This window comes from Ictalurus furcatus, chromosome 8 (assembly GCF_023375685.1).
Source record: "Ictalurus furcatus strain D&B chromosome 8, Billie_1.0, whole genome shotgun sequence".
NCBI lineage: Eukaryota > Metazoa > Chordata > Actinopteri > Siluriformes > Ictaluridae > Ictalurus > Ictalurus furcatus.
The window spans coordinates 11,797,041-11,824,388 of NC_071262.1; the positions used below are offsets into that span (position 1 = coordinate 11,797,041).

A 27,348-nucleotide genomic window follows, 5' to 3' on the forward strand; every position below is an offset into this window, starting at 1 on the left:
CACGTTAATTTAGTTCTTCACATCACTAACATAACTGCCTTCTCTATCAACTGGATCAGATTAGAGTGTTTACGGCCGAAAATAAACTTTGTTGCTTCATTGCTAAACGTTGCTTCATCACACCCACTTCAACTCATGGAGAGCCTGATAATTACCTGATGTGTTGAATCAGGTGTTTTAAAGCAGGAAAAGCCCTAGAACATGCAGCATGTGCCCTTTCAAGTCTGGAGTCTGACATCCCAGTTTCACACCACCTTATAGATGAAATCAAAAGTGCTGTTGCAGCAAGTGGGTTGCTGCTGACATTTCACACTTTAACATGGAGCTGAAATAAAGTGAAACTGTCACAATTTCCCCTCGCGCAAAGTGCTGGAGCTCGCAGCGCACTCCGAAGCTCAATTGCCCGTTTCCGGGTTTCAGGGACATTCACTTTGTTCATTTTGACACGTGCGTTTGTTATGATTTCTGTCCTGTCTCCGCCGCTGTATTGTCATTGGTTGTTCCCTTATGTGTCATCATTAGTCTCAGTTGTTTTGCATTCACCCCTGATTATGTTCATTACGTAGACCCCTCGTGTGTCTATATGCGTTGCGAAGTATTGAGTGTTATCACCGTGTCAAGCCATTGTTCATCGTGTTTCCTTTCATGGTTTTTGTTCTCGCTTCTAGTTTCTCGTTTTTCCTCACCTTGTTTATGTCCGTTTGCTGATCGCCTGACCTTTTCCCTGTTTGACCACGCCTACGTCTCACGTTTTGGATTTGTCTGCCTATCCGTCCTAACCTCCAGTACATGATGGAAATATACTGAACACAATGCCTCCATCTAGTGCTCTCTAAGAACTGAAGCCTGGACTAAGTTGTACACACTTCCCAAAGTATAGTTAAATTTACCCAAAGCATACTTTACATATATAGGGCACAAACAAATGCTTGTAAACCAGGGGTGTCCAATCTTATGCGCAAAGGGCCGGTGTGTGTGCAGGTTTTCATTCCAACCAAGCAGGAGCCACACCTGATTCCACCTGTTTAATCAGTTGATCTTGGCTTTCAGAAGACTCAGGTGTGGCTTCTGCTTGGTTGGAATGAAAACCTGCACCCACACCGGCCCTTTCTGGATAAGATTGGACACCCCTGTTGTTAACAAATCTAATCAAATCATCAAATCTCAAGCACAGTAGAATCAAAGCAGCATCATTCCAGACACACAGCAGAGAATAAACAAAGATTTTATATAAGTAATAGACAAGTGTATATGTATGTATAATATATATATATGTGTGTGTGTGTGTGCGTGCGTGTGATGGACACCATGCAGAAACTGGATACAGAGCAAGCTTAGACCCAGCACTTTTTCAATATTTCATGAGCATTTGCCCTCAAACACACAAGAGCAACTGGAGTGTGTTATTGCTCTTTAACTCCTTCTGCCCCACTGAAAGGGTCACCGCTGAGCAGGGAGAGGAGATGCAGGCACTGCTTTCTGGAAATTGCTGGATACAGCGTTGCTGTTAGAGCAATTCAAAGTGTAGTTACACAATTTAGTGCAAAAGTGGATTATGTGTTAATAAAACAGAAAGGGAAGGTTTCTAGTCAGTTAGATGTTTTTAAAATACCCAATATGTGTAAATCAGAGGTCAGTCCTTTCTTCAGGGGCTTCAAGAGTTCATGGAATAATCCAGTGCGTTTCAAACCTAATCTCTGTCTACTGCATCTGTAGCGTACGTGCAATTAACAAAGCCAGGAATTGAAACGTTTCCTTGTACTGGGAAGGGAATGGGAAATTTCCTCACTTATAATAGTCTAAGTGCAGTTGAATGCAGAGAAATGCGTTAAAATGAGGGTGTGTGGTAATTGCATATGCACTGTAGATTCAGTGTATACAGTAGACAAAGTTAAAACAAAGACAGCATGATTCCTTAAAACCGGAAGGCCATTAATGTGTTTGCAAGTTCGTTCCTTTGACCAATCCGTAGTCATTTTCTTGGCTTGATATAACGGAGAAAGGAGAAAGCTATAACTATGTATAAAACCTGACCCTACTGAAAACAGAAGAGAGATTATGTTGGCGTAGGCTGATCATTTCATGGATATACCAAAAGCAGGAAATTAGCATACTTAGCACAGCTAGCGTAAGGAACATGATTTGCAGCTGCCCAGGGGCGTAACCTGACCTCGGCATTGGGGGCTGTAGCCTTGAAGATTTTTTTCTTTAGCCCCGTATAATTCTCCACTTGGAGCGGTTTGTCACTACGTAACTGAACATCAGTAAAAGGAGACAGCGGTGTTGTAATTTTCAGCGAACGGAGTGCTGTATTTCATCTTCATTGAATGGAAGCGAGACCAATCAGACAGGTTTACAGGAAAAAGACGTGAAAATACTCGTGTCTTATTGGCTGCCACAAATTTTCAGTTAGTGTGGGGGTAAATTGGATATATGCCAATTTCTTGTCTGTAAAGGGGTTGAAATTGAAACACTAACATCCCTTCATGCTGAGTAGGAAAACAAGGTGTGTAAATGTCTGTACGAGTTCCAAGTTCCGTGAACGTGATATGAGCCGAGCATAAGGACAGCGAACGTACTTTGCATGGCACTGTAGCAGCTAAACCCATACTGTACAATGATGACTAAACTAGCCTAGTCTCATGTTAGATAGCCAAAAAGTTTTATATTTTATCGGTCTGTTATTCATGCAAACAGTGATAACACCCAAAGCAATTTTTATGATAAATCCAACTTTTCACATTTTTAAAGCAATTAGCACTCACTTTGAAAAACTAAATTGCACGGAAACAGTACTTCAATTCAAAAGTACGATTTTTTAAAAAGGTTTATGATGGAGAAGAATCTGGGCTCAGCCCTGGATGATTAACTTTCCAGCTAATGCTCCTGCAGCTGCCCTATGAATACCTGCCCTACTACCTATAGAAAGAATGGTGTCTTTATATAACTGACCTGTGCATTCACTTTGCTCTTGGCCCCCACAATATGTCTGAGAGCCATCCGGATGATGACGTGCAGCCTGAGCACCACCGCCTCAATGTCCTGCTCTCCTCTCATGGCAGCTGCCAAAGTGCCCAGTCCGTCTACGTAGGCTCTCCAGTGTGGCTGCACCTCGGCTGCTCCCCCAAGACAGGTTCCCATAGTTACAAGGCACATTGCCTTGCATGGTCGCGCCTCCATCAGCCCTTGGCACAATGGACAGTACCACAGGCGGAGCAGTGCCCGGCCGCACTCCCGTCCCGCCTTCAGGTGCTGCGTGGTGTTCACCACCTCGATGCCCAGGTTCAGCGCCTGAAGGAAGAGACGCGTGGCCAGCAGTGACCGTGAGAGGCGAGTCATCATTAGCTTAGGGTAAGAGCTGAATGCCGACACCTCACGCCACAACCTGTGCATGCACTCATCTGAGATTCCTGCTGCTGCCCCATTGCCCAAGAGGCGGCGATAGGCAAGAGGGAAGAGGCGTGAGAAGAAGGAGGTCACCATGTCGTTCACGTTGGCATCAGAGCCAAGGATGTATAGGGACATTTCCAGGAAGAGTTGAGTTGCAGCACCATTGGCTCCACTACCCAAGCCTGGGAACTCCTCCCTCAGCAGGGTGAGAGTAGAGTTACGGCCCAAGCGCAACACCATGTCAAAGGCCTCTAAAAGAAAGCAAGAGAGAAGAACAACCGTTCAGATCAATGTAATTATTTACTTGTTTTAGATGCCTAATTAATCCTGTTTGAAATGTTTACACTCCCATTGTTATACACAGTTGATATTAGTATATTACACATCAGAAAACCTCGAGTAAATCTGACTGTAGTCCCTCACTCTCTACAGATGACAGACAGCAGAAAAGAATCTAAAGCATCCCATATTCCCATATCAATTGGGAACCACAGTTTTCAGAAGTGACCTTCCTGAACAACAAAGGCTGCTTTTCAACCATTTTAAAGACTTAAAAGGAGAGCATTCATCCACACTGGAGGCTGTTTGAGATTCTGAGCCTCAAAGATGCTGAGAGAAGAAAACAGCACAAATTGTAAGCCGGAGCTCAGAAATAATCAGATGCATATGAAAGCGCTCAGTGGAGTCTTATCAGTGCAGAAGCATAGAATGGCTCCTTTCCAAATCCACACCAACAAGCAGGGGAGAGGGGGTTGCAGTGAGGAGAGCCTGAGAGGCTGAGGAACATGAAGAGAGGGAATAAGATAGGATTAGATGAGGGGGAGAATATCACTGCAAGCATGTGAGTCACTTATTAAGAAGTATGCAGTATTTTGTTGGGTGTACAGTTTATGACTCAGTTGCTAGTTTATTAAGTAGACATACCCATCTACAGTGTAGGCTACTTAAGTTCCTTGCACTCACTCCAACGGAAATGGACCACCACTGACACGGTACCCAATGTGCACTTATTGGGCCTCAATCACAAACGGATTTCGTTTTAAACTCGAAATTCTGTATTCTACCAAGCGCGTGTCCATTACGCATATGGAATTAACCAATAGAAACTTTGCTTGATCGGTTTCAAATCATATAAATCGATTTACTGCACTTACATGTATGGATCACACTTTTAAGTTCAGACAGCTTTTGTATTTTTTTTTTTATTACACACAAATGTTATGAAAAGTTCGTGAAACCCAGTTGTTTCATATTTATGGCATTAACTAAATAAATATTAGATATTTAAAAAAAAGAAAGAAAGAAAGCAAACATAAATCCATAAATGAAGAAAAATAAGACCAGTCATTCAATTAAGAAGAAATGCAGCTGCATAAAATGACATGCTGATGGTGCAGATGGTGTGCAAATCAGTTACATGTGCCATGGCAACACTTCATTTATAAAACACTTTATTAGAGCCATCACTAAGTGACTGATAAGTGACCAATCTGGTGTATGTCTTAAACTGCAACATGCCATATACTCCATAGTGTGCCATCATTGGGCTTCTCCTTTTGATACACGCCCCCCTGCTCTTCCAACAAGGCTTCGGGGAGCGTGCATTGCCAGTTTCCTTTTTCTGCGTTTTCATGTCAATAATATATATTTTTATTTTCATAAACGTGAGTCAAAGTAACTTCCACTTCCACCTCTGAGAATTCTTTTTTTTTTTTTGCCGTTTACTCATTATTTCATCTGAGCAAGCGTTACCTTTCATGCAAAGTTTTGTGGGCGTCGGAAGAAAAATCAGCATTTCTGAAACTCGTCATCCAAAAAGATTGATGAGTGAGGCTTACTGTGTGCAAATGAGACACACCTACTCTGTTAGTCTACCTTGTAGGTGTACAGTTTGAGAATATAGGTAATTTTTCCTCCATGCCCAGTATGTGGTGGATAATTAATCATTATCTAACCCATCATGAGTGTCAGTTTCGAGGCACAGAGCTGCTGTTAATTGGATATTTTTGGTTAGCAGAGTATTCTTATCCTTGACAGTGACATCCCAGGAATTGTACCCAACACTACTATGTTTGCGCCATGGATTTTCGGAAATTGGTCTGCCATCCAAAAATATCTGGTCAAGGGCCATATGGTGGCCCTTTTACATTAATAAATAGTGAATAAATGGACTACAGAACATTTTTTACAGTCATTTTACAACAAGCAGCTCTATGGTAAGTCTACCTGATAAAATTACCTGATAAATACATAGTGTCCAGTTTATCAATATTAATCAACCAACCAATTTTATGTACTAACAAATAAAACAAAGACAAAAGGTAGTTATTTCAATAAAGGAAACTTTGAAATGAATAAGAATTCAACTGATTGAAATAATAAACCTAGTGAGTGAGTCTAAGAAGAGAAAAGTCAGGAAAGGTAATCAGAAAAAGTCTGGCTCATTAATGAACAGGTCAGAGAGGCTGAAGGTGATCCAAAAGAGTGGAGACTCTAATTAGGCCACACTCCTGGTGTGCTGTGACATCAGCATGCTGCTAAGCAGACTGTTTTCAGCTGCAATCATTAACTGCTCCATCCATCTCAACCAGCGAGTGCCGCTGTCAGGGGCCAAGGCTGTTACTAAACACAATCTGGATGAATCTATAACGTTCACTGATGGAGACTAGAAAGAAATCACTAAGCTGTAAAAGGGTAAAAGGTTTTAATGCTAACAAAAACAAGGTTCGCGGTCTCATCATCTGACCAATCTGCAGGTCGTTGTTGCACACGTTTATGTGTGTACACGTTTGTGCTCCATTGCTTGTGCAAGGTGCTGCAAAATCCTGTTGCCGTGGTTGCTAGATAAAGGCTGATCCAAGTTTTGGAAAGGTTTGTCACCTAATAAAAAAATATTTTAAAAAAAACTAACTTTTAAAATTAGAAACATGTTCCATCTAAAATACAACAGTATAAATGCACCTGAAGCCTGAGGCCAGACCCTAGAACTTAAATCATTTTTGCTCACCATAGCAGATACAAAACTGCATCATTTTCTTTTAAAGCCTTAGGACATTGCAAAAGTGGATTATCAGGGAAAAAAAAGATAGAAATATTCTTTTCTTCACAAAAAGAAGAAGAAGAAGAAAAAAGAATAGTCAGATACTGTATTAGCCGCTGATGGTTTTAAAATTGTCCCAAAGGCTAGCTTCTGGACCACAATAGCTCACAAAGTGTAATGCCATGATGAATATAATAAAATATAATGTAGTGGAAGTGCCTTGCTCAGTATCGACACAAATGAAACATGGCTGTAGTGAAAGGTTTTAAAAGGTTTGGATGGAATGGTCTGTTTTGTGTTTCTGTGACTCAGCCTCAGTTGACCCATCGAGCCTCAGATGGACTTACACTTCCTTTAAATGGTGAGCTTAGAAAAGCAACAAATGCTCGAAAGGTCTTGGGAGGGTGAGGACTGAACACGCACCTCTCTTAAAGAAAATACACACACACACATAAACCCAAAGTGTACTCACAAAATCCACTCACCTGCAAACACATTAATTATCATTAGAAGATTTTACTATAAGATTATAAGAGAAATTTTGCACGTTTAATTCACATTCTTTTTAATAGCGCGTGTTTGATTTAGTTTACCCTTACGTGTTAATTAATACATCAACTAACAAGCATGTACTACCATGTACTTAAGGTAGTCGTTATTCACGCATGAATTAATCAGACTCGGGTCGTGGTTAAGGTTAGCGCTTCATTAGTTTGTGATTAGTCCATGCCTTATCATGAGCTCATATTTAACTAAGTATTAATTCAGGTATTAGTGCATGATTATTCATGTATTATTACTGTAATGTGTTCCAAACATTCACATCCTACTCATGCCCCCGAGTGAGTGTAAATTTACACATTAATAAGACTAATTAATGTAAACATGGACTTGATCGACTTGTATATGGATAGCGTCAAGTCTAAATTGCTCATTTTAATTACATTTGCAGCATTTAGCAGACACCCTTATCCACAGAGACGTATAGAAGTGTCTTGTTGTCTCTATCAAAAACACATCCTAATGCTGGTTCACTAGGGCACGGGCTAAGAACCAATACAAACTCATGAATAAATCTAGTCATTCAACTATGACAAAGGAAATGGCGGCATATTGACGGAGGACAGGGTAGTCTGTCTGTGCCGAGCCATAAGCCGTAACCAAATGCCTCAGCTGACGGAAGATTACGTGCACATCAGGATGAAAACTGGATTTCAAACCAGCTCTGTTCGTCACCGCATCTTCTTTTAACGCTGTGCAACACTTCAACCATATCGACTAAAGACACTTAAAACAATATTTAAACTAGCAGTTTTCCTGAATGATGTGCTTGGTATCCGTGATCACCTGGGTACAATGTAGATCTTTTCATGTCGCACTGTTTTCTTGTCACCTCACTAAATTTACACCCAGTTCACCTTGTCTCTAGATTTGGACCTTTTCACATGCTGTTACACTGCTAAATATTTTTACTGGCATAGAAGTGAGTCAAAATAACTTCCGCTCCTGCCTTTTCTTTCATCGCTTAATAATCATTTTGTGTTTCTGGCCATCTGTGAGCTTGACCTTTTTATGGATGTATTCTGGGCATCACTACATGCAAATGATCTGTATTGGGAACATGCTTTGCACTTTATGAGTGATCAACATAAATATGGACACGAGTACAAAGAAAATCAGCATGTCCGAAACTTTTGTAAATCCGACCGAGTTCAGTTTGGCTTATGCAAACATGTACACGCAACTTTTTTTGCCCCCCCCCGCCATTTATCATCTTTGTTTTTGTCAACCCAGTTTCTGACTACAGGTTGGTCTATCCATTTGAATTTGTTCTTAAAAAGGACTGTACTCGCAACTGCATCCACCCTCGACACAGTTTGTTATAGACAGTGTTTGACTTACTGATTTAGTACAGAACACAAGAGTGTGGTTTTTGAATGGTACAGAGCGATACAGATCATACATTAAAATGATAATGTTACCCTTATCAACTAAAGTAGCACTACTGATATCAGTAGTACTGGTCTCTCTTTAAAAATGTTCAGTATTTGATCCTGATAGCCTACTTTTTTCAGTTGGGGTAGTTTGTAGTCGATAGATACATACATATATCTTAATGAATTTGTCCATCCCTGCTCATCATACACATTAATTTCAGTAAAACAAAGACAAAAGTCATACCAGGAAGCTCTGTGTATAGCCAGATCTTGTCCAACATACAATACTGTACATTGAGTACAATCTCAATTCAGTAGCTTCTCTCCTTCATATACGCTTCTAAAGCCTAAAGACAAATGATGTGTTTGAATCACTTAGAGATGACTAATAGGAGAGAGGATAAAAGGGCAGAGAGAGAGAGAGAGAAAGAGAAAGAGAATCTCTCTTAATGTAATGCTTTATTTTAGTAAAAGGGTCATACAGATCAGTTGAACTGTATGCTGTTCTGTGCTTTCCTATCATTTCTCAGATCAGGAGGGTCTGCATCAATCGGCACGTCCCATATCAGGTATCCTCTAATGGAGTAAGCAAAGTTGCCTGACACAGCACGAGCATGTAGTGAACAGAGAACTCTTATCTTTTCTAATGGATTATACATCCCCTTTACCAGGGCACTGCTACTGCGTGACCTCATTGAGCAGAAAGCTTCTGTCCGATAATGCTCTTTATATAAAAAGAGAAGAACCAGCTATATGAAGGAAGGAGGATATACAGGTCAATGTATCTGTGCAAGAGGATTTAGATTGAGAGGAAAGCATGGATCATAATACACGTGGATCACATAACACACACTGTACTGAAGGACAACAGATTATCCAAACCTTCCATTTCAACTCACCAGGAGACAGCGTCTTAATCAGAGATCAAATTTTTTTTTATGGACAAAATTATTACACTGAAAACGAGCTGTTACCAAAGCAGCTGAATGCCGGTCAGCTTATCCTTTAAATTGTGAGCATGTTCTTTATAGGAGAGCGCATCAGATTAACATCAAATAAACATTGTCATTATTTTATTAATTTGACAACTCAACGTAGGGAATTAAAGGGTTATAAATGACTACGTTTACATGGTCAGCAATAATCGAATTAATTACCTTATTCTGAATAAGACAATATTGTGATTAAGGTGTTTATGAGTCGCTTTTAGAATATTCCTTTCGTGTTCCTGTTTTACATGTTATAAAACATAGACTGATTAACGGCACACATCATTACATCCCCACGCCGCGCTGTCCGACGTCCCTCCAGAATTTCACATATCGACATACAGTTGGTCTTCGTTATGGTACCATATACAGTTTTTGGTGTTTTTATTTTTAATTTTATGAAAGCTTCAAATGCAGTTAATTATTTGTCATGCTATACGTGCAAATAGACGACTGCTTGAAGCCGTGGGCTGCGTCCGAAACCGCGTACTTACCTACTGTTTAGTAGCTAAAACACGTGTATCTCGCCTACTATATAGTAGGTAAGTACACGGTTTCGGACACGGCCGTGCTCTCCTCTTTGCCGTAAAACGGTTGAGCACTGCCGTGTGTGAACGTGTCCTGTCGCAAAATGCGGTGAAAACTACCACACGATGTTAATAGTGTGATTAAGGTGTGTACATGTCTATAATGCACGTAGATTATTCGACTAAAACAGGAATTCTCCACATGTCTTAATTCGATTTGTGTTTACTTTGAGTATGACTTTAGCCGGATTAAGGTCATCAATAATCACTGTTTACATGCTAGTTTCTTAATCAGAGTATCATCTTAATCGGGTTAATATCGGATTATTGTTGTCCATGTAAACGCACTGTGTATCATACTAGTTTCTTATGAACTAATGAATTACTACTATCCTGTAGCTTCATTAAGTGCACACAATTAACTGTTAATGAAACCGATATTAAAAAATAAAATGCTAAATAATAAGACGTGCTGAATCAAGGGCTTCATAGGCTCCTGTATAAAATTTTTAAAATTAAACCAAATAGGACTATTCATGTACAGTAACAATTATACTAAACTATAAGTATACTAGACTCCTATTCAATGTTTATTTCATTTCAATACCCATCATCTTTTCACTGTATTATTATATAAATCATTTTATTAGCACATCATATATAGTCTTTATATATCGAAATTGTCTCTTGTTTTCATGTTACATCTTATTACGTTTAACAGCAAAGAAAAAAAAAAAAACGGTCTGCTTCTTCAGTCTACATTTTATATCCCTGATCCATCCCTTGCCTTAAAGGCAAGTGCTTGTGTTTAAATGCAGTAATCTAGAAGATATTTTAAAAACTGACACCTTGCTTTCACAAAAAAAAAACAAGGCAACTTTGGAGGTGGGAACTACACTCTTGAATGCAAGAACTACTCTGAATGCGAGAAGCATTCTACAGCATAAACACTGACATAACTTTTGAACTTAAGTAGCCAACTCTGAATATGGCCCTTTGTGAAGATAAACAGATATACATTTGTATTTCTTGCTACTTCAACGTCATAGACAAAAGTCAAATACATAAACAAGCCCAGAAACATAGGAAAGGCTCGCTGATTAAAGCATGAGTAATGATAACTCTCTCAAATCACTCCATTAACAGCTACAAGATGCTCCAACCAAGGATTATGCAGTAGGAGAAGATCTAATTTTTACTTAGTCGGGTCATTTATCACCAACGTCAATGAATGTGTAACCAAGTAGCATTTATATACCGTATTTGAGAAGAAAAAAAAAAAGAAAAACTTAGATGAGCACCAGCTATTACCATCCACTGTATAAGTAATACATCAGGAACATTAGAATGGCGTGGAGCTTAACAGCAAGCTAAAGCACAGCTAGTCTTCTAAATATGGAAGATTCTTTATCATGAGTGCTTAAGTACAAGCCTCACATTTATCGGCCTGTAAATGCGACTTTAAATTTAGGACCTGTTTATACAGTCCAAGCACAAAAGATTAATATTAGAAACATAAGAAATTTAAGTATGAGAGTCAGACCATTAACACTGTCCAGGGTGTACCCCGCCTTGTGCCCGATGCTCCCTGGGATTGGCTCCAGGTTTCCCCGTGACCCTGAAGAAGGAGTAAGCGGAAGAAGATGGATGGATGGATGGATGGAGTCAGACCATTAATTCATTTTCTAGGATAGTTTTTCTTAAAAATGCCCTTACCTGTGGCATCAGAACACAAATACGACAGATAACTAACAAGCAGTAATAAGGAATAGGATCAAGCTATTCAACCAGACAATTACAGAACCATGTGTAAAGAAATAATCGGTTTTGCTTTCTAATCGGTGCGGTCAGAAATTTCCCCTCTCAGCTCTCAGAGAAGTTCAGTGTGCAATGAGCACGGTCTTTTTTTTTTTTTGTTTATTTCTGTTCTAGTCCTGTCTCCTCCCCTGTCCTGTGATTAAGTGTTATCCAATTGTGTTCTGCTGTTCTGTGTTTAGTTCTTAATTAGTCTGTCCATTTATACCCTGCTCTTTCTTTATCTCTTCAGAAAAAGTATTATCATGCATTAGTTACTGTAACTCTGAGCATTTAGACTTTCTCTTAGTGTTGACTCATACCTGTTTATTTTACCTTTCTGGGTATGCCTTTTACAATGATTTTCAGATTTGCCCTAATCAAACCTCCAACCTCAGAGGTGAACAGGAATATTCATTCAGATTAGGCTTTAATCGATATGTCAATGTACTAGGTGCTCATCTAAACAAATTGCTTGTCCCAGCTGATAGGCATGCAGTGGTAATCCCAGCTCTGCTATACAGACCATTCGGACATCAATCAGAAGCCCATGAACTCATTATCCCTGCTAGGGGCGGATCATCAATAAATTAGCCGTGCAACGAGCACAATCAATTTCCCTGATGGAGTGTCACCTCTAGCCGCCAGGGAGAGCGATGAGGAGGAGCGGCACCACCTGGTCATCGCTGCTAATACAGTCACTACCTGCCAGATGAGAGCCACGCTTCATATATCACCTAAACATTCTGTTCATTCCCACCAGCTCCGTTGATTAGAAGGAAGGAGCTTATGCAGAGCACAAAAGATGATGGAAGGCTTATAATCACTTGGAGCTCGAGTGTAACCTGAGAAGATATTGGGCACACCTGTGGAGGACCGTCTGCGGGTTCAGCGTGAGGGGAATTGCATCTGACCACCAGGGTGCTGCAGAGATTTGTGCGGGAACACAGCTCACGCTGAGAGGGGGTTGGCGCTTCCAGTAAGGAAGGAAACAGAGTTCTGGTAAGGGTGCAATACCATCGTGCAGGCCAGAGACTAACGCAGGGACGGCTCATCAGATGAGGGCATTAAGTTACTCACTTACCCAAGCCATCGCTCATCTCTGCCGGCTGCCATCACTCTCGGATAAATGAGCTGCTATAAACAGATGAACACAGCAGCAGATTCTGCTCTATCTATCTTTCATCATCCTCCTTGCACCAGTGTGGATATTCTGATCTGAGTGTAAACATATTACGCCAAACATCGTCTCGGTTTTTAATGCACAAGTAAGGCATAGTGTGCATAAGGTATAGTGGGCAGTCAAGTCCAAAAGTGCTAGCAAATTTCCTTCTATCCAGGATATTATCCAAAACATTTTGCTTGACTAAAGCACACAGCATTATAAAGGACCCCTGGTCATCCTAGCCACTCTTTCTTAGGCCTTCTACCATCTGGCAGGTATTTGTACTTTAACTCTACAGAACATTCTTCCCAGGGTAGTACGACGTTTTTTTATTTACTTAAGGATTTGTGTATGTACAGATGTAAATATCAGTGTGTATTGATGTAGGCTGTGTAAATATCTTTATATATTTCACTGTTCCCATTTCCTTTTGCTCCAGTATGCATTTTATTATCACAATGCATCCCAGAGGCTCAAAATGTGCCAGACATGGCAGCTCAAAACATGCCAGAACTTGCCCAGAGAGCCTTGCTTTGAAACCCTAATCAAAGGCAGCCAGAGTCAAGTGACGGTAATCTTACAGTCACATGAAACACTCAATAAAACTTGAGTCACAGCCATTTCTTCAAAGTCCTTTCTACGAAGGACTACGAACGCCTACCATGCTTCATGATGAACACACGACACAAATCAATGGCATTCTGCTTTGTTCAGGGTTTAAACACACAGACAAGAATGCACCTCAAGACAAGCGCACAGAGAAATATCGCCACAAAGAAAACAAGTGAATCCACAGATGACAAAGACCCTAGACTCTGCTCTCTGGCCTACCTTTCTAAGAATGGCATTTGTTTTAAAAAATAAATAGAAAAGCTCGCCCCCACACCTCCCCTAGACCTTTTTCATCTTTCTTTCTGGTTCTGCCATTCCTAAATATCACACCCATCCATCCAATTACTCTCTCTGCCTACTGCATTTTATTTCTGGGTTGGGTATTATTTAGCCCTACACACACACATATTAGCTGCCGGATTCATGTTAATAGAAGGCTTTAGTATGAGTAATGAAGTGATAATGATTGAAAACTTGCTTCCTTTTTGAAGCCGGTCTTTAAAGGCAGATAAAAGAGCATGGTGCTGAATTTAAAAGCAGAGCAGTGAGGGGGATAGAGGCAGGTTTTGAAGTGTTCACGCCAGATGTAAGGCACACTGAGAAAGTGACAGCGGGAGAGGAAGTGTGTATAAGGGAGACAGAAAAAGAAATACAGAAAGGCATACAAATACAATAAAATAAAAAAAAATAAGGTCACTTGTGCTCAGTCCATCCAAAGTGAATGTGGACATGAAGAGCTCAGTAGCTTTATGTTTTCTGTTTCTTCATTCGTCTAGATCTGGGCTCCTCACACAACATTACATACATTCATTCATTCAAAGATGGAGCTCGTTATTATGGGTCTGTCAAACAGCACATTTAACACTCTGCTCCGTTTATATTCTACACACTTATAAGGATTCTTTCAACACTTCCTGGTTTATTTATTGGCATTACTAGACAGTTAATGAGGAAAATTAACCGAGGGAAGAACAACCTCAGTCAGACGGTCAATAAAATTTTACCAGAACAACATGCTGGCATTTTATTCAGATGAAGTGTTTGGTTTTCTTATTTCTTATAGCAGAGACAAATTTTGATTCATTTTTTAAAAGTTTATTTTTCATCTCGTCAATCCATAAGGTTTTTGGGGTTTTTTGTTTGTTTTTTTTTTAAATGCAGTCTACTATTTAATGAACTATCATTTCAATCTTCTGTTCTTATGACTGTTTTAAACTCAGAGCATTTATCTAAGATCATATTCTCTTGCCAATAGATTCTTAAAGTATGCAACAATATAATCAATCCATCCATCTATTTTCCATACTGCTTATCCTTCAGGGTCGCGGGGAACCTGGAGCCTATCCTAGGGAGCATCGGGTACAAGGCGGGGTACACCCTGGACGGGGCACAATCATATTCACACACTACGGACACTTTGGACATGCCAATCAGCCTACGGTGCATGTCTTTGGACTGGTGGGAGAAACCAGACTACCCGGAGGAAACCCCCGCAGCACGGGGAGAACGCGGCAGGAATCAAACCTCCAACCCTGAAGGTGTGAGGCAAACGTGCTAACCACTAAGCTATCGTACGCCCTAGCAACAATATAATGTGAATTCAAAATGAAAAACTTTACGCTCCAACAATGTGTCCTCCGATGAAACAGACATGATTGCTTTCCTAAAGTTGCTCTTGTGTAGATTTCTCCAACTTGGGGCATTTAAGTAAAACGTTACACTGGAACATTTAAGTAAAAAGTTAATGTCCTGAACATTCTGTGCTACATTCAGTGACTATTTTAGTAAAACAACCACCAAATCCTTTCATCGCTAAAGGGACGAATTGGATGGCTTTCACTCAAGAATTTGACAATTCAGTGGCACTGGTAACTCAGTAGTTAAGATGTTGGAGTTTTGATTGGAAGGTTGTGAGTTCAAATCCCAGCACCACCAAGCTGTTACTGCTGGGCCCTTGAGCACTGCCCTTAACCCGCAACTGCTCAGTTGTATAAATGAGATGAATGTAAGTTGCTCTGGATAAGGGAGTCTGCCAAATGTCATAAAATGTAAATTTATTGCCAGTAACCTTAGTAATTTATTGCCAGCAATCCTGGTCAGGTTTTCAGAGTTTAACCCAGTAACCCAGGGCGCAAGGCAGGAAAATTCACTCTAGATGGGACACCAGTCCATCCCAGAATACCATGCATACTCATCCACACCTAGGGCCAATCTATCCTAGCCAAGCTGCCTAACTGTATGTTTTTGGCCAGAGAGAGGAAACTGAAGAACCTGGAGGAAATCTACATCAACACTGGAGCTGTGAGGTCCTGAATATGTCAAAGTCAATATGCATCAACATAAATATGCATTTCACAAAAAATGTTTACTAATATCCCCACACCGGTCCTCAGAATTCCATTCTAAGTGAGATTTTAGTGTTTCTGATCTTCATCCATGCAGGGAAACTAATTTGAATTCTTGTCTTTGCTCATATGCTACACATGTGGTGGAGATTAGGTTGAAAAATATTTTGTTGCAATGATTTGTTCAATGATTTTTCTTAAATCATTACATGTACTCTTTGGTCAGCTATTACTGTGATTATATTGTGGTGCGTTATATTGCTATAAGCCATATACATTTTTACACAATTTAGTAAATCAGTTTATTTTAAAAAGCTTAACGCTTTGGTGATAATTCAGATATCAGATTTTTCAGCCTCATGCTGGCCTGCTTTACTGACATTAACACTTCTTTTGCCATTATGTAAACAGACAGCAGTAAAAAAATAAATGAATAACAACAACAACAACAACAATAATAATAATAATAATAACAATAATAATAATAAGAGATGCACCGATGTATCGGTGGATAATCGGTATCGGCCGATAAAGGCAATTTGTCACGCTATGGGCCAACAGCCGTTAGTTTAAAAACATCCGATGATCAGGGTCGATTATATCCTGTCAATAAAAAAGAGCGGGAAAATGCATCGATCTCGTGCTGTGTGTAAAGATGATGTCTCTTGTGTGAAATGACGACAAAACTGCAGTTTGTAAGTTCTGTAAGCTCTGCACTGCTAAAATTTTACACCGGAAGTGGGCAGCAGTGAAGCAGGAGTTTCAGCGTCAAGTCTAATTTTTATTTCCTCAAGCTGCTGGCGCTGAATAAAGCACCAGCACACTGTTGAAAGATTTAAATGAAGAGGAGTTGATAAAACAGTATATATATTGCACAGAAAAATATATTTGTAGAGTAGTGTATTTCATATCCAGTTAATGTTAATATATAAAAAGTTGATATTATATATTACCAGTTTGATGTCAATGATGAAGTAGAAATGCTTTTGTTTGTGGTGAGTGAATGTGAGACTAACAGGAGGTTTTTTTTAGAATTCAGTCAATGTTAATATGAATTAATAACATTCAATACGTTAATAAATCTTATTTTAATCTTCAGAGTTCAGTTCATGTGTTAATGTTAATTTGGGTAATGTGTTTTCTGTTTATGAGACCAGTTACTGTGAAACAACTTGCTGAAATGGAGAGAATAAAGTTTTTATTTGCATTTCTTTCAGAATTGTGGAGTTAATTATTATTAATTTAAAGGAAGGCATAAAAGGCAGGACTGTCTGTATCGGCCGATATCACTCTGAATAATCGGTTATTGGTATCGGTATCGGCTGAGAAATTTAGTATCGGTGCATCTGTAATAATAATTCCCGGTTGTAAATGCTGCATCTTAAGTTATTTTCTTTTTAGATCTTTTCTATATAAAAATTATTAAATGAGGTATTTGACCGAGAAACATCTAAGAAGCCAGTTAGCCAATTAGAATGTAGGTTACTCCCAGTATACAATAAATGTCAATATCCTTAAATTAAGGCAATTTAAGATCATAATCCTCATTTTTATTTTACATCAAGTGTTCTTGTATACAGAGCCAAAACTTCATAAAAAAAAAAAATTAAGTATAACTTAACTTTTACTCAGGCGCCACTGTGTCTGATTAACCTTCATTTCCAGTGTCATGAGTTTGAGATGATGTAACTCAAGCAGGACAGATTTACCTGCTTGATAAACAAGACCATCCAGGTGGAAGGAAGTGTAACTGTCAGCTTCAAGTCTGGTCGGACCCAATTAAATTCCTGTTCCTTCCTGAGCAAACAGTTGAATGTAGGTGTGCAATGCAAAATATGTAAAAATGAAAGCGCATACTTTTGAAAGCGTGTCTGCAGACCATAATAATGCGCACATATACATGCGGAATATAATACATGTGGAAATGCTGCACATTATCCAGTGCATGCAGATAATGGGCAGCATTTCCACATGTATTATATTACATATGCACACAGGAGAGTCCTCGCCAGCCTCTATTACCATCAGTAAAAGCTTCACAACATAGAAAATTCTTCAAAATTATGATATATGCTTTAAACGGCTTACTATAGTCCACCATTACATTTGATTTCTTCTTTGTCTTTTGTGTTTGCGCAGGCCGACACACTATCAAACAGAACATTCAAAAGCAAAGCCTCTCGAATTTAATCAGATTTCGAAATGCCATATTCGTTACTATATAAACAGAAGGCATAAAAAGTCCAAACTGTGCCTCGGGGTAGGCATTTAAATCAGATTGTCATCGGACTTAGCTCTGCAGCCTGCCTCAGATGATGGAGCAGGCAGCAGTTTTGAAAGATCCTGTCTAGTTGGAAGGCAGCGTCGCTGTTATTAGCTCTGATCCACGGCCCCTCCGGCTCATGGAGGGAGCTGATCCCCCAGCTGACTAGGACATTAGTTCCACACCGAAGAGCACTGCTCAAGTGCGAATGGCCAGTCAGGTAAGATCCATATCTCAGCGCCGCTTTGACAGGTCTCTCTGTCAGCTGTGATAAATGTGTAGAAAGCACTGCAGGTGTAGGGAAAGATCAAAAGACCAAATTTCCTGCTTCAATAAAAACAACTTGGAGCTGTGAGCGCAGAGCCGAACTCCAACCGTGTGTTCTAGTTAGCAGAGCTCGGGTAAGATCATCAAAATTGGACAGCGCTGATGTGGAAAGAGCTGATGAAGAGTGACAAAAAAACAAACTGCTAAAGGGTCTATTTGCTGGCAGGACAGCTGCTCAGTGTGATTAAAAGTTTGCTGTCACTTACAAGCACCTCTATGAGACCAGTCTTGCTTTAAACCGTACTTCTTTACTACTAGGTGAGCCTTTAAATGGGTATTTTTTGCTTGAGCGTTGCATATTGCTAAACTTACTGTGCATTCATACATGAGAGGATACCAATGGCTCTGCAGGAGCCGAGAATAATTTTCACCTGGCAGTTGGCAAGCTCTTCATAGTCATGAAAAATCCCCCCTCTGAGTCACACTTATTTACAGGCACAACTGGAGAAGTGTTTACAGTTATTTTGCCCATATCCCTCCAGGAAACTGATTTCCACCACGTCTGATTAAAAATGCTCAAGCTGAGCTGATCTTTGTGAATCGCACGCGCCTGAATGAATATCCAAAAAAAAAATATATAAAAAATTAGGTATTGACTGCAAGGTAGTAGGCAGAAAGTGTGTATGCGTGTATAATACTGACTGTGAGGTAGCTGGCAAAAAGTGTACATGTATCTACGAGAGATGGGGGGGGGGGTGGGGGACAGAGCAGGATAAGAAAAAGATGATCCACCCACACAGCTGTGAAATCATTAGTGTAGCAGACCTCACTGTTAGATTGTTTGTCTCTTAGGTTGATAGGAATAGCATTAGCGTAGATGTTCCATGCAAGGCATCACCCCACAAACCTCTGTCTCTTCAGCTGTCATTCTGATCAAAAGATTCACACCACACTCTCATCCACCTCTCCTTCACTTCCCAACCCATTATTTACATCTCTTCTCTTCTTACCTATGTGAATTTGGCTGCAATGTTTACCCGTATTACACATGTGGCTTCTTCATAATATTGCAGTCTATTTACTTCTACTGAATGGAACATAAGTACTTTGCATCATAAAAAGCAAAACAAGTCAAACAAATTAAATGGTTGTGTTTGGGATAACAGTAGGTATTCATCTTAAATACCCAGTGCATCTTATTACATTGTCTATACATCTTTGGCTCAGGTGCACACCTCAGCAGTATATACACATTATATTACATGTACCTCTCAGCACAAACAATAACTACATCTCTCCCTTTTAATCATAGCAGCAGTCAGGGGGGAGAGAGCCTCCCTCACCCTTTCTGCTTCGCTCTCTGGCTTGCAATTTTTTTCCTGCATCTTCTTTTACACAATATCTCCTTCTCTCTCTCTTTCGCTCTCTCGATCCCCAAAGTCATAATGATGAATGGGTGAGAGCTGGCATCTGGACGCCCACCGGCAAGAAGCGAGGCCGTTTTCAGCGGTTTTCCTAGATCTGGATGGAAAGGAGATTAATTAATCCAGCAGACTGGGAGGCAGGACACTCTGGGTATAGCACTACGTGTGTGAGGAATGAGGTTGATGAGGTCTTTAAATAAACGCCACAAAGGTACATAGAAGAGCAGCCAGAGGCAAGGCATACCAGTCTGTCCTTGACCTCCAGCACACACACACACACACACACAAATCTCACCATCAGCCATTCACAACTAAGGGGGAGGGTAACGTTTGGAGGTCTATTCTTAAACACACAGCATGGCATTACTCCCCTCATCAGCACAACTTCGCAATACGGTAATGAAGAGGTAAATGATCCGCCTGCCTTCGCAACCACTCCGTCCTTCAGACCTGCCGAATATGCCCTTCCCAGCCCCATCCTGCTATGGGGAGGGAACTCTGGGGATTGAATCATTTATCCACACTCAATGGCAGTCCCGTGCCTGAAAGCGAAAGAAAAAAAAAGAAAAGAAAAAAAAACAGCCTGGTTTTACATCTTTTTGTCCAGCTCACTGTTCATCATTTGTTTTCAAACGACAACTGCATGGGGACAAAAGAACCTCCTGTAAAAACTCGTCTTCCTCTAAACATGAAAAACTGAAATGTGGGGTTAAAAGGAAGACTGGCGACTGAGCTTGTTTTGGTAGATGCTTTGATTAAATGTCCCCTTAGGAACAATTTTCTTAAGCCCCCCACCACCACCACCACCACCACACACACACACACACACACACACACACATAATCCTAGTTCACTATACTAGACAATACTGTCAAGCATTGCCTTTGCAGAACTGAAGACATTGCTGGAAACACAGGAAGATTACCCAAACTGGGAAAAGACCTTGGGAAAATAATTTAGGGGGGGTGGAGAGTGTGTGATATTCCCATTTGTCTCCCATCCCAACGGACAAGTGCAATGACCCACATAGAACAGACTGGAATAGCAACAGGGTTGGGGAAACAACAGAGATGGAGACGTGACTCAGAGAGAATTGGGCTGTTAAATTAAAATTGTCCTTTCCTGTAGCTTCTCTTACAATTAAGACCCACATGTAGTATCTATTAGATAAGGTAGGGAAAAAGGCACGTACGCTTCAAGCCTGAGAACAAAAAAAAAAAAGCCCAGAAGGCACAGTGTATTACTGACAGCATCAAGTGTGTAAGCAAGTGTGTGTAGTTTCTGATGCTAAAATACCACTAACATGGCAGCAAGGTTTAATTAGTACAGACGTTCCCCTAATCTAGATGATAATTTAATTAACACAGTCAATTGCCAGTTGATAAACCACTTGAGAATCTGCATCATTATTCCACAAACTTTTGTAGTCTTCTACTAATAATGCCTTAATTTTAAACCTCAGAGAGAGAGAGAGTAAAAACAAAAAACACTGCACTGAATGGACCACGTCAGAGACACACACACAGTCAATGGGTGTTATTATCCTGTTATTGGATGAATGGTCGTTATTATCCTGTTAGTATTTTCTTGGCTTTCACAGCAGATTTTCGTTCTTTCAAAAACGACATTCATATCCGTCATATCTGTTGGTGGAGTTGCATTGAATAGCACCCCAAGCCATATAAAAGCAGAGAATAATAACAGGAGTGGAGAAAGGAAGAGAAAGGTCATCATGTCCTTCAGATAGAAGAAGTAGCCCAGTAGTCCTCTCTCTTTATAGAGTAACAAATGCACTTTCATAGCGCAGCTTCTTGGTGCCATCAACACACAAAGATGAAGAGAGAATAAGAGAGAAAGAGAATTTTTATTACAGGCTTCAAAAAGACCTGACAGGCAAAGTGCCAAAGCGTGTTACCAAATATAACATTTATCTTCTAATATGAGCAAACAAAACATGTACTGTAAAATAAAAGTCTACACTATGAGCTTTTTGTTTCAAGGTAAGATAGAGTCCTCAGCAATATGATGAAAGGAGTAGACTACAATTTACCTTAGGGTATTCAATCTATATTGCACTAACTGTGAAGGATCTCTCTCTCGCACGCACACACACCACAATGGCTTCTCTTTCATGTACAGATAGGCTTGTACCTACAGACCAGACCTTCAAGTTCCTTTATGACACACAACAGCATTGTGCCGCACTGACCTTAATGTTATCCTCAACTATGAGCTGATTTAGATCTGCTACTCACCTTAGCTAACCACAAAAATGTCCAACAAATCCATCTTACTAGAAAGAAAGAAAGAAAAAAAAAACACACACACACAAAGGCCACTGCTAAGATCTACTTTTTTGAATACCTTCATTCGTTTTGATTAAAGAGCACAGCCCGAATGTAGCAGCCTGACCCATTTCTACAAAAGAACTTCAACAGAACTTTAGCAACTCATCCAGAAGCTATTGAAACAGAACACTCAAAAGCTTCCCACGGGTTTCCCGGCTACTGCAGCAAAGGAAATACAATAGTCACTATTGGCTAAATATAGAGCCAAACTACACTACACAGAACTGGTATAAGCTTGCCCAAAAGCCCTGTGGGTTACTTTACTGCTCTCCCCTTGACTTAATGCTCCAGTGATTTGGTTCCTGTTTTCTCAGTATCAACCTATGGACACTTATTTTGTTTCATTAGCAGTGGCTCTCTTAACAGTTTCCACTGAGACCCAGGACTGCTGAATATTTACATGTAACCTACACACTATAAACCAGAAGCTAATCAGGTCAGGTTTACAAATACGCACCCTCTCCAGATTCGCTGTATTTAATATCGATTACAAATTGATAACCGCAAATATAAAAGAATTTTTTTTAGTCCACACCGCATCTGCAGTCAAACATGTAGCTCCACTTATTATCATTAACACTAGGCTATTCATATATTACAGGGATTTATTCATTGTAAGTGAAGACTAGCTTCTTCATGTAGAGATCCAAACGACCACTGAGCTGTAAAAGGCTAACAAAAGACGCAAGTCTAAACTTTTATCTTCACAGACTCTTTAGATTTATCCTATGCAGGGGAAAAAAACTATAAATGAAGTTATTTATAATTCCAGACAAGCATTCATGTGAAGACATGGGACTTAGTTGATATTTAGCATTCAAAAAAGGGATGAAGCCGATGAAAAGAGAGAAAATGTTAGAGTGATGAATATAAATGCACTGATGATAGTGAGAGGTGGAGGGTGTAGAGCTCAAAAAGATATAAAAGTCAAAGTCATGGGAAGTCAAAGGCATCCTTCGCATCCTCGGCAGTTGAAAAGGAAGACGGAGAGAAAGTTTAAAACTGGAACAAAGCAGAAGTTCAAATATTAAAGGGAGAGAACCAAGAGAGGTAGAAATGAGGGGCCTTGGGTACCATATCTTTCCTAGAACTGTCCAGAGTGCTGAAATATTTGGCTGATAACCAACCAGCACTCCACCAGTAGAGGCCTCTAACAGCTTTATTTCTCTCTCTCGCTCTGTGTACATGTGTGTATGTGTGGAAACAACTTGCCAGTCAGAGGTCTCCTTCTCTCCCTTGTCACTTACACAAAGAGTGAATAGCACTAAAGTAAAACAGAAGACCCCAAGGACGCATTTGAAGCCATAGCCAGCCCTGAAAGCTATACACACACACACAAATCAACCAGAGATATAGCGAAAAGCCACAGATAGGATGAAACACCACATAAAAGCCCTATGTGTGCCACAAACAAGTCCGGCAATCAGTAGGAGGTCCAGCAAGCTATGCATGGATAACTCCTCAGCACTCTCCATGCCTACAGCTCTAGCCACAAGCCACACATTGGCACTAATTTGCTCCCTAGCTGTCAATTCAATCGCAGCCCTTCACAGTGAGCCATTAGACAGCTGCAAGGGGAATCCCAAAGCAATGGAGAGACAGAGAAAGAGTGTGTGCATAAATCTGGGCTAATCTATCAGACTCATCTTGTTAGCTTTTTACCCGTATGAGGGGATCTCTTTGTACTCGCAGATGCACATTACTGTGATCTAAACCACCAGGTAGAGTTAGTAACAAAAGACCTAAAACAATGCCTCTCTCAACTCTTAAGCAGCAGACCAATATCCTAATCTTAAGGGAGCCACTGTCTGAGAGGCTGAAGATTAAAAATCAGCTTGAGGCTGATGCTGACAGACATCAGGGAGCAGATCTAGTGTAGTAGGTCTCGATCAGAGCACAGAGACAGAGAGAGAACTGTGGTAAAAGAGCTGAGTGTCAAGAACAGCAGAGAACTCATTTCTGGGTAATAGATGAATCTTGAAATGCTGATGGCAACCTCCAGCAGTGCCTAGTAGGACATTTGTATCCAGTTCCAAACAGACATCAGACACTCTTTCTCTGTTTTTCTTGCTGTAGAACACCTGATAAAGGAGTTTATACTGCACAAAATGGTACACCTTAACTCGTTTTAGAACTCGCCACTCTATTCAAGGGCAGAATATGTTTGCATGTGGCACCACCATGAAAGCAACTGTGCATTGCCCATGATGTACATCATAGAAATAAATATTCACAGCCATATTGTTTACTGCAGTGTGATGTAAACAACTAACCTGTCACACTCTACATATCAAAAGACTTCAGTTCCAAATTACCTGCAATATTCATACACAGGCAGTGAGTACCATCGCTCCATAGAGCTTCATTTTATTTTTCCCTGTTCAAAAGCTGTTCCTTCTGCACAGCTGAGCACTAATAAGGACCGTGAAATGTTAAACTCAGCAAGCAGCTTTGGAACAGACAGAACACGATCAAACACACAATCTCCCAGATACCTCCTGATGGATACTTCACTCAGCCGCATATACAGTCATGTGAAAAAATAAGTACACCCCATGGAAATTGTTGGCTTTTTAAAAATATTTGGACAAGCAAATGTTTGATCATGTTTGAAACAGTGCCTATTAATAAAGCTGATACTTGAACAAAACCACAAGGAGAAATAGTTTTTTCAATCATCAATTATTAATTTACTAATTTATAAACAGAAATACCAATATATGTGATATTCTTCTGTGGAAAAACTAAGTATACCCTTGACCTCAGAAGCTAATATTGCCCCCTTTAGCAGAAATAACTTCTTGTATGCATTTTGCATAATCGTCCACCACACTTGTTGGAACTTTATGACCACTCTTCCATGTAATAGTCTTTCAGTTGCAAGATGTTTGAGGGTTTTCTTGCACGTACTGCCTGTTTCAAATCCCCCACAACATTTCAATGGGATTCAAATTCAGGCTTTGACTAGGCCATTCCATAACCCTCCATTTCTTCTTTTTGGACCATTCCTTAGTAGACTTACTCGTATGCTTAGGATCATTATCCTGTTAAAAGATCCATTTTCAGTACAACTTCAAATTTCAGACAGATGGCCTCACAATAACTTGAAGCACTTTTTGATATGATGCAGAATTTATTGTTGAATCAATGAATGAAAGCTGTCCAGTCCCTGAGGCAGTGGAGCAACCCCAAACCATAACATTTCCACTACTGTGCTTCACAGTTGGTATGAGGTGCTTCTCCTGAACAGCTGTCTTTGGTCTGTGCCAAACGTGTCTGCTCTTACTGTGGCCAAACAACTCTATCTTTGATTCGTCTGTCCAGAGCACATTATTCCAAAAGGCCTGGTCTTTGCCTGTATGCGCATTGGCAAACTGTAATCTTGCAAAGGCTTTTTCCTGGCACGCCTCACATGCAGCTCAAATTTGTGCTATCTCTTTTTGATTGTAGAAGCATGCACTTTGACACCAACAGTTGTAAGACATATTAACAGATCCCGTGATTCAATTTTTTTCTTTTTGCATCAGGCATGTCTGCTCTTGGGCCTAATTTGCTGGGACGGCCAGTCTTGTCAGACTTGTCAGTCTAGGCATCCAGAACCTTTTTTCTGAAGGCCTTGCAGAACTCTTTAAATCTGGGTATGATGACCCCACACACCTCAATAACAAAGGGAACACCAGACACTAGATATGAGCGGTTTAAATAAGACAGGTTCCACCTGCACTACCTAAGCAGGTTCTAATCACTGACACCCAAACCTTAACACCTGATTCTAATTTTACAAATTTGAAGATGTGGTAAATGTAGGGGTGTACTTACTTTTTCCATGTGACTGATCTGTATTTTTGTTCATTTAAGTTGTGAACATTACTAGAAAATGTGAATTTTATGTGTCATTTGATAGTGTATCACCTTTATTAATAGGCACTGTTTCAAAAGAGATTTGCTTGTCCAACTATATAAAAATAATAATAATAAAATTTTTAAAAATCCAACAATTTCCAAGTAGTGTACTTATTTTTTCACATGACTGTACAGACATACAGCAAACAAGAGCATGTCTGAGAAACAGATCAATACTCCAAACTAATGCTCTACCTAAGCTCCGCATTCATTTACTCGCAAATCACGCACATTCGGAGCACAAGTTAGAGAACTGAGAAAGTTTATAAGATACTGCTTTGGTACAACTGCTCAGTCATAAGAACTAGCTGGTTTTGTGTCATTTGCGCTGAGAAGATGAATACCATGTAAAGGAGGAAAACAAAAACATGGCTGGCGTAATTAGGCTGGCTGTGATCCAGTCAGTCGGCCTCCCTGATACGACCACCTGTTGGCACACAGAGCTGTCTGAAGCAGGTTAATTAGACAACCCAGAACAGCTGGGGATTGTAAACAGATCCTGAGCTAGTCACCAACTAACAAGAAGACACACTCAAACACCCACACTCAAACAGTCATGCCCATCCACCCACTACTCCATCATCACACAAGCTGAGAGAAAGCAGACCCAACAACACATGCTTAGTCTGGCAGTGGCTGATTAAACAGAGGAGTGAAATTGCAGCTGTCTAGTGATCAGCTGCAGCCTGGCACAAACTCAGCTCCTCAACACAGCAGCAAAGCTGACTCATTCGCTTAAACACTGAGAGACTTCTGCTTAGCTTATGTGTGAATGTGATGCATTCAGCAGACCTTATCCACTCAGTCAGTATCAGAAGTGTCTAGTAAGAGTTTGAACCTGCCATTCACTAGGGCTGGGCGATGGACAAAAATCATAACTCTGTATTTGTAGACTGAATGGCGATACACAATATATGTGTCTGTGTTTTCTACGAAGTGGGCTAAATGTTCATTTGCAAGTTAAAGCCACATATGAGATGTCACAAGAACTTTTATTAAAACAGACTGATCAAAATAAAATGCAAAGGCAGGGTTGTCTGAAAATATACAGCTGCACAATATATAAACATGTAAATTAGAGATGCACCGATGTATCGTCCGATAAAGGCGATTTTTCACGATGTTTAAAAACATCCGATGATCCGGGCCGATTATATCCTGTCAATCAAAAGAGGGCGGGAAAACACATGGGTTTCATGCTGTTTTGTAAAGATGTCTCTCTTGTGGAATGACGACAAAACTGCAGTTTGTAAACTCTGTAAGCTCTACACCGCTAAAATTTTACACCGGACGTTGCAGCAGTGAAGCGGGAGTTTCAGAGTCGAGTCTAATTTTTTTTTTGGC

The 27,348-nt window shown here is 40.2% G+C and overlaps 1 protein-coding gene across 1 annotated transcript in view; it reads right to left on the minus strand.

Moving 5' to 3' along the window:
- gpc3 (glypican 3) overlaps nt 1-27,348 on the minus strand; it is a 125,089-nt gene that overhangs the window by 64,348 nt on the left and 33,393 nt on the right. Inside the window, exon 3 of the mRNA XM_053630803.1 lies at nt 2,953-3,641. Within this exon, the coding sequence (XP_053486778.1) occupies nt 2,953-3,641 (689 nt within the window). The remainder of the gene's footprint in view (nt 1-2,952; nt 3,642-27,348) is intronic.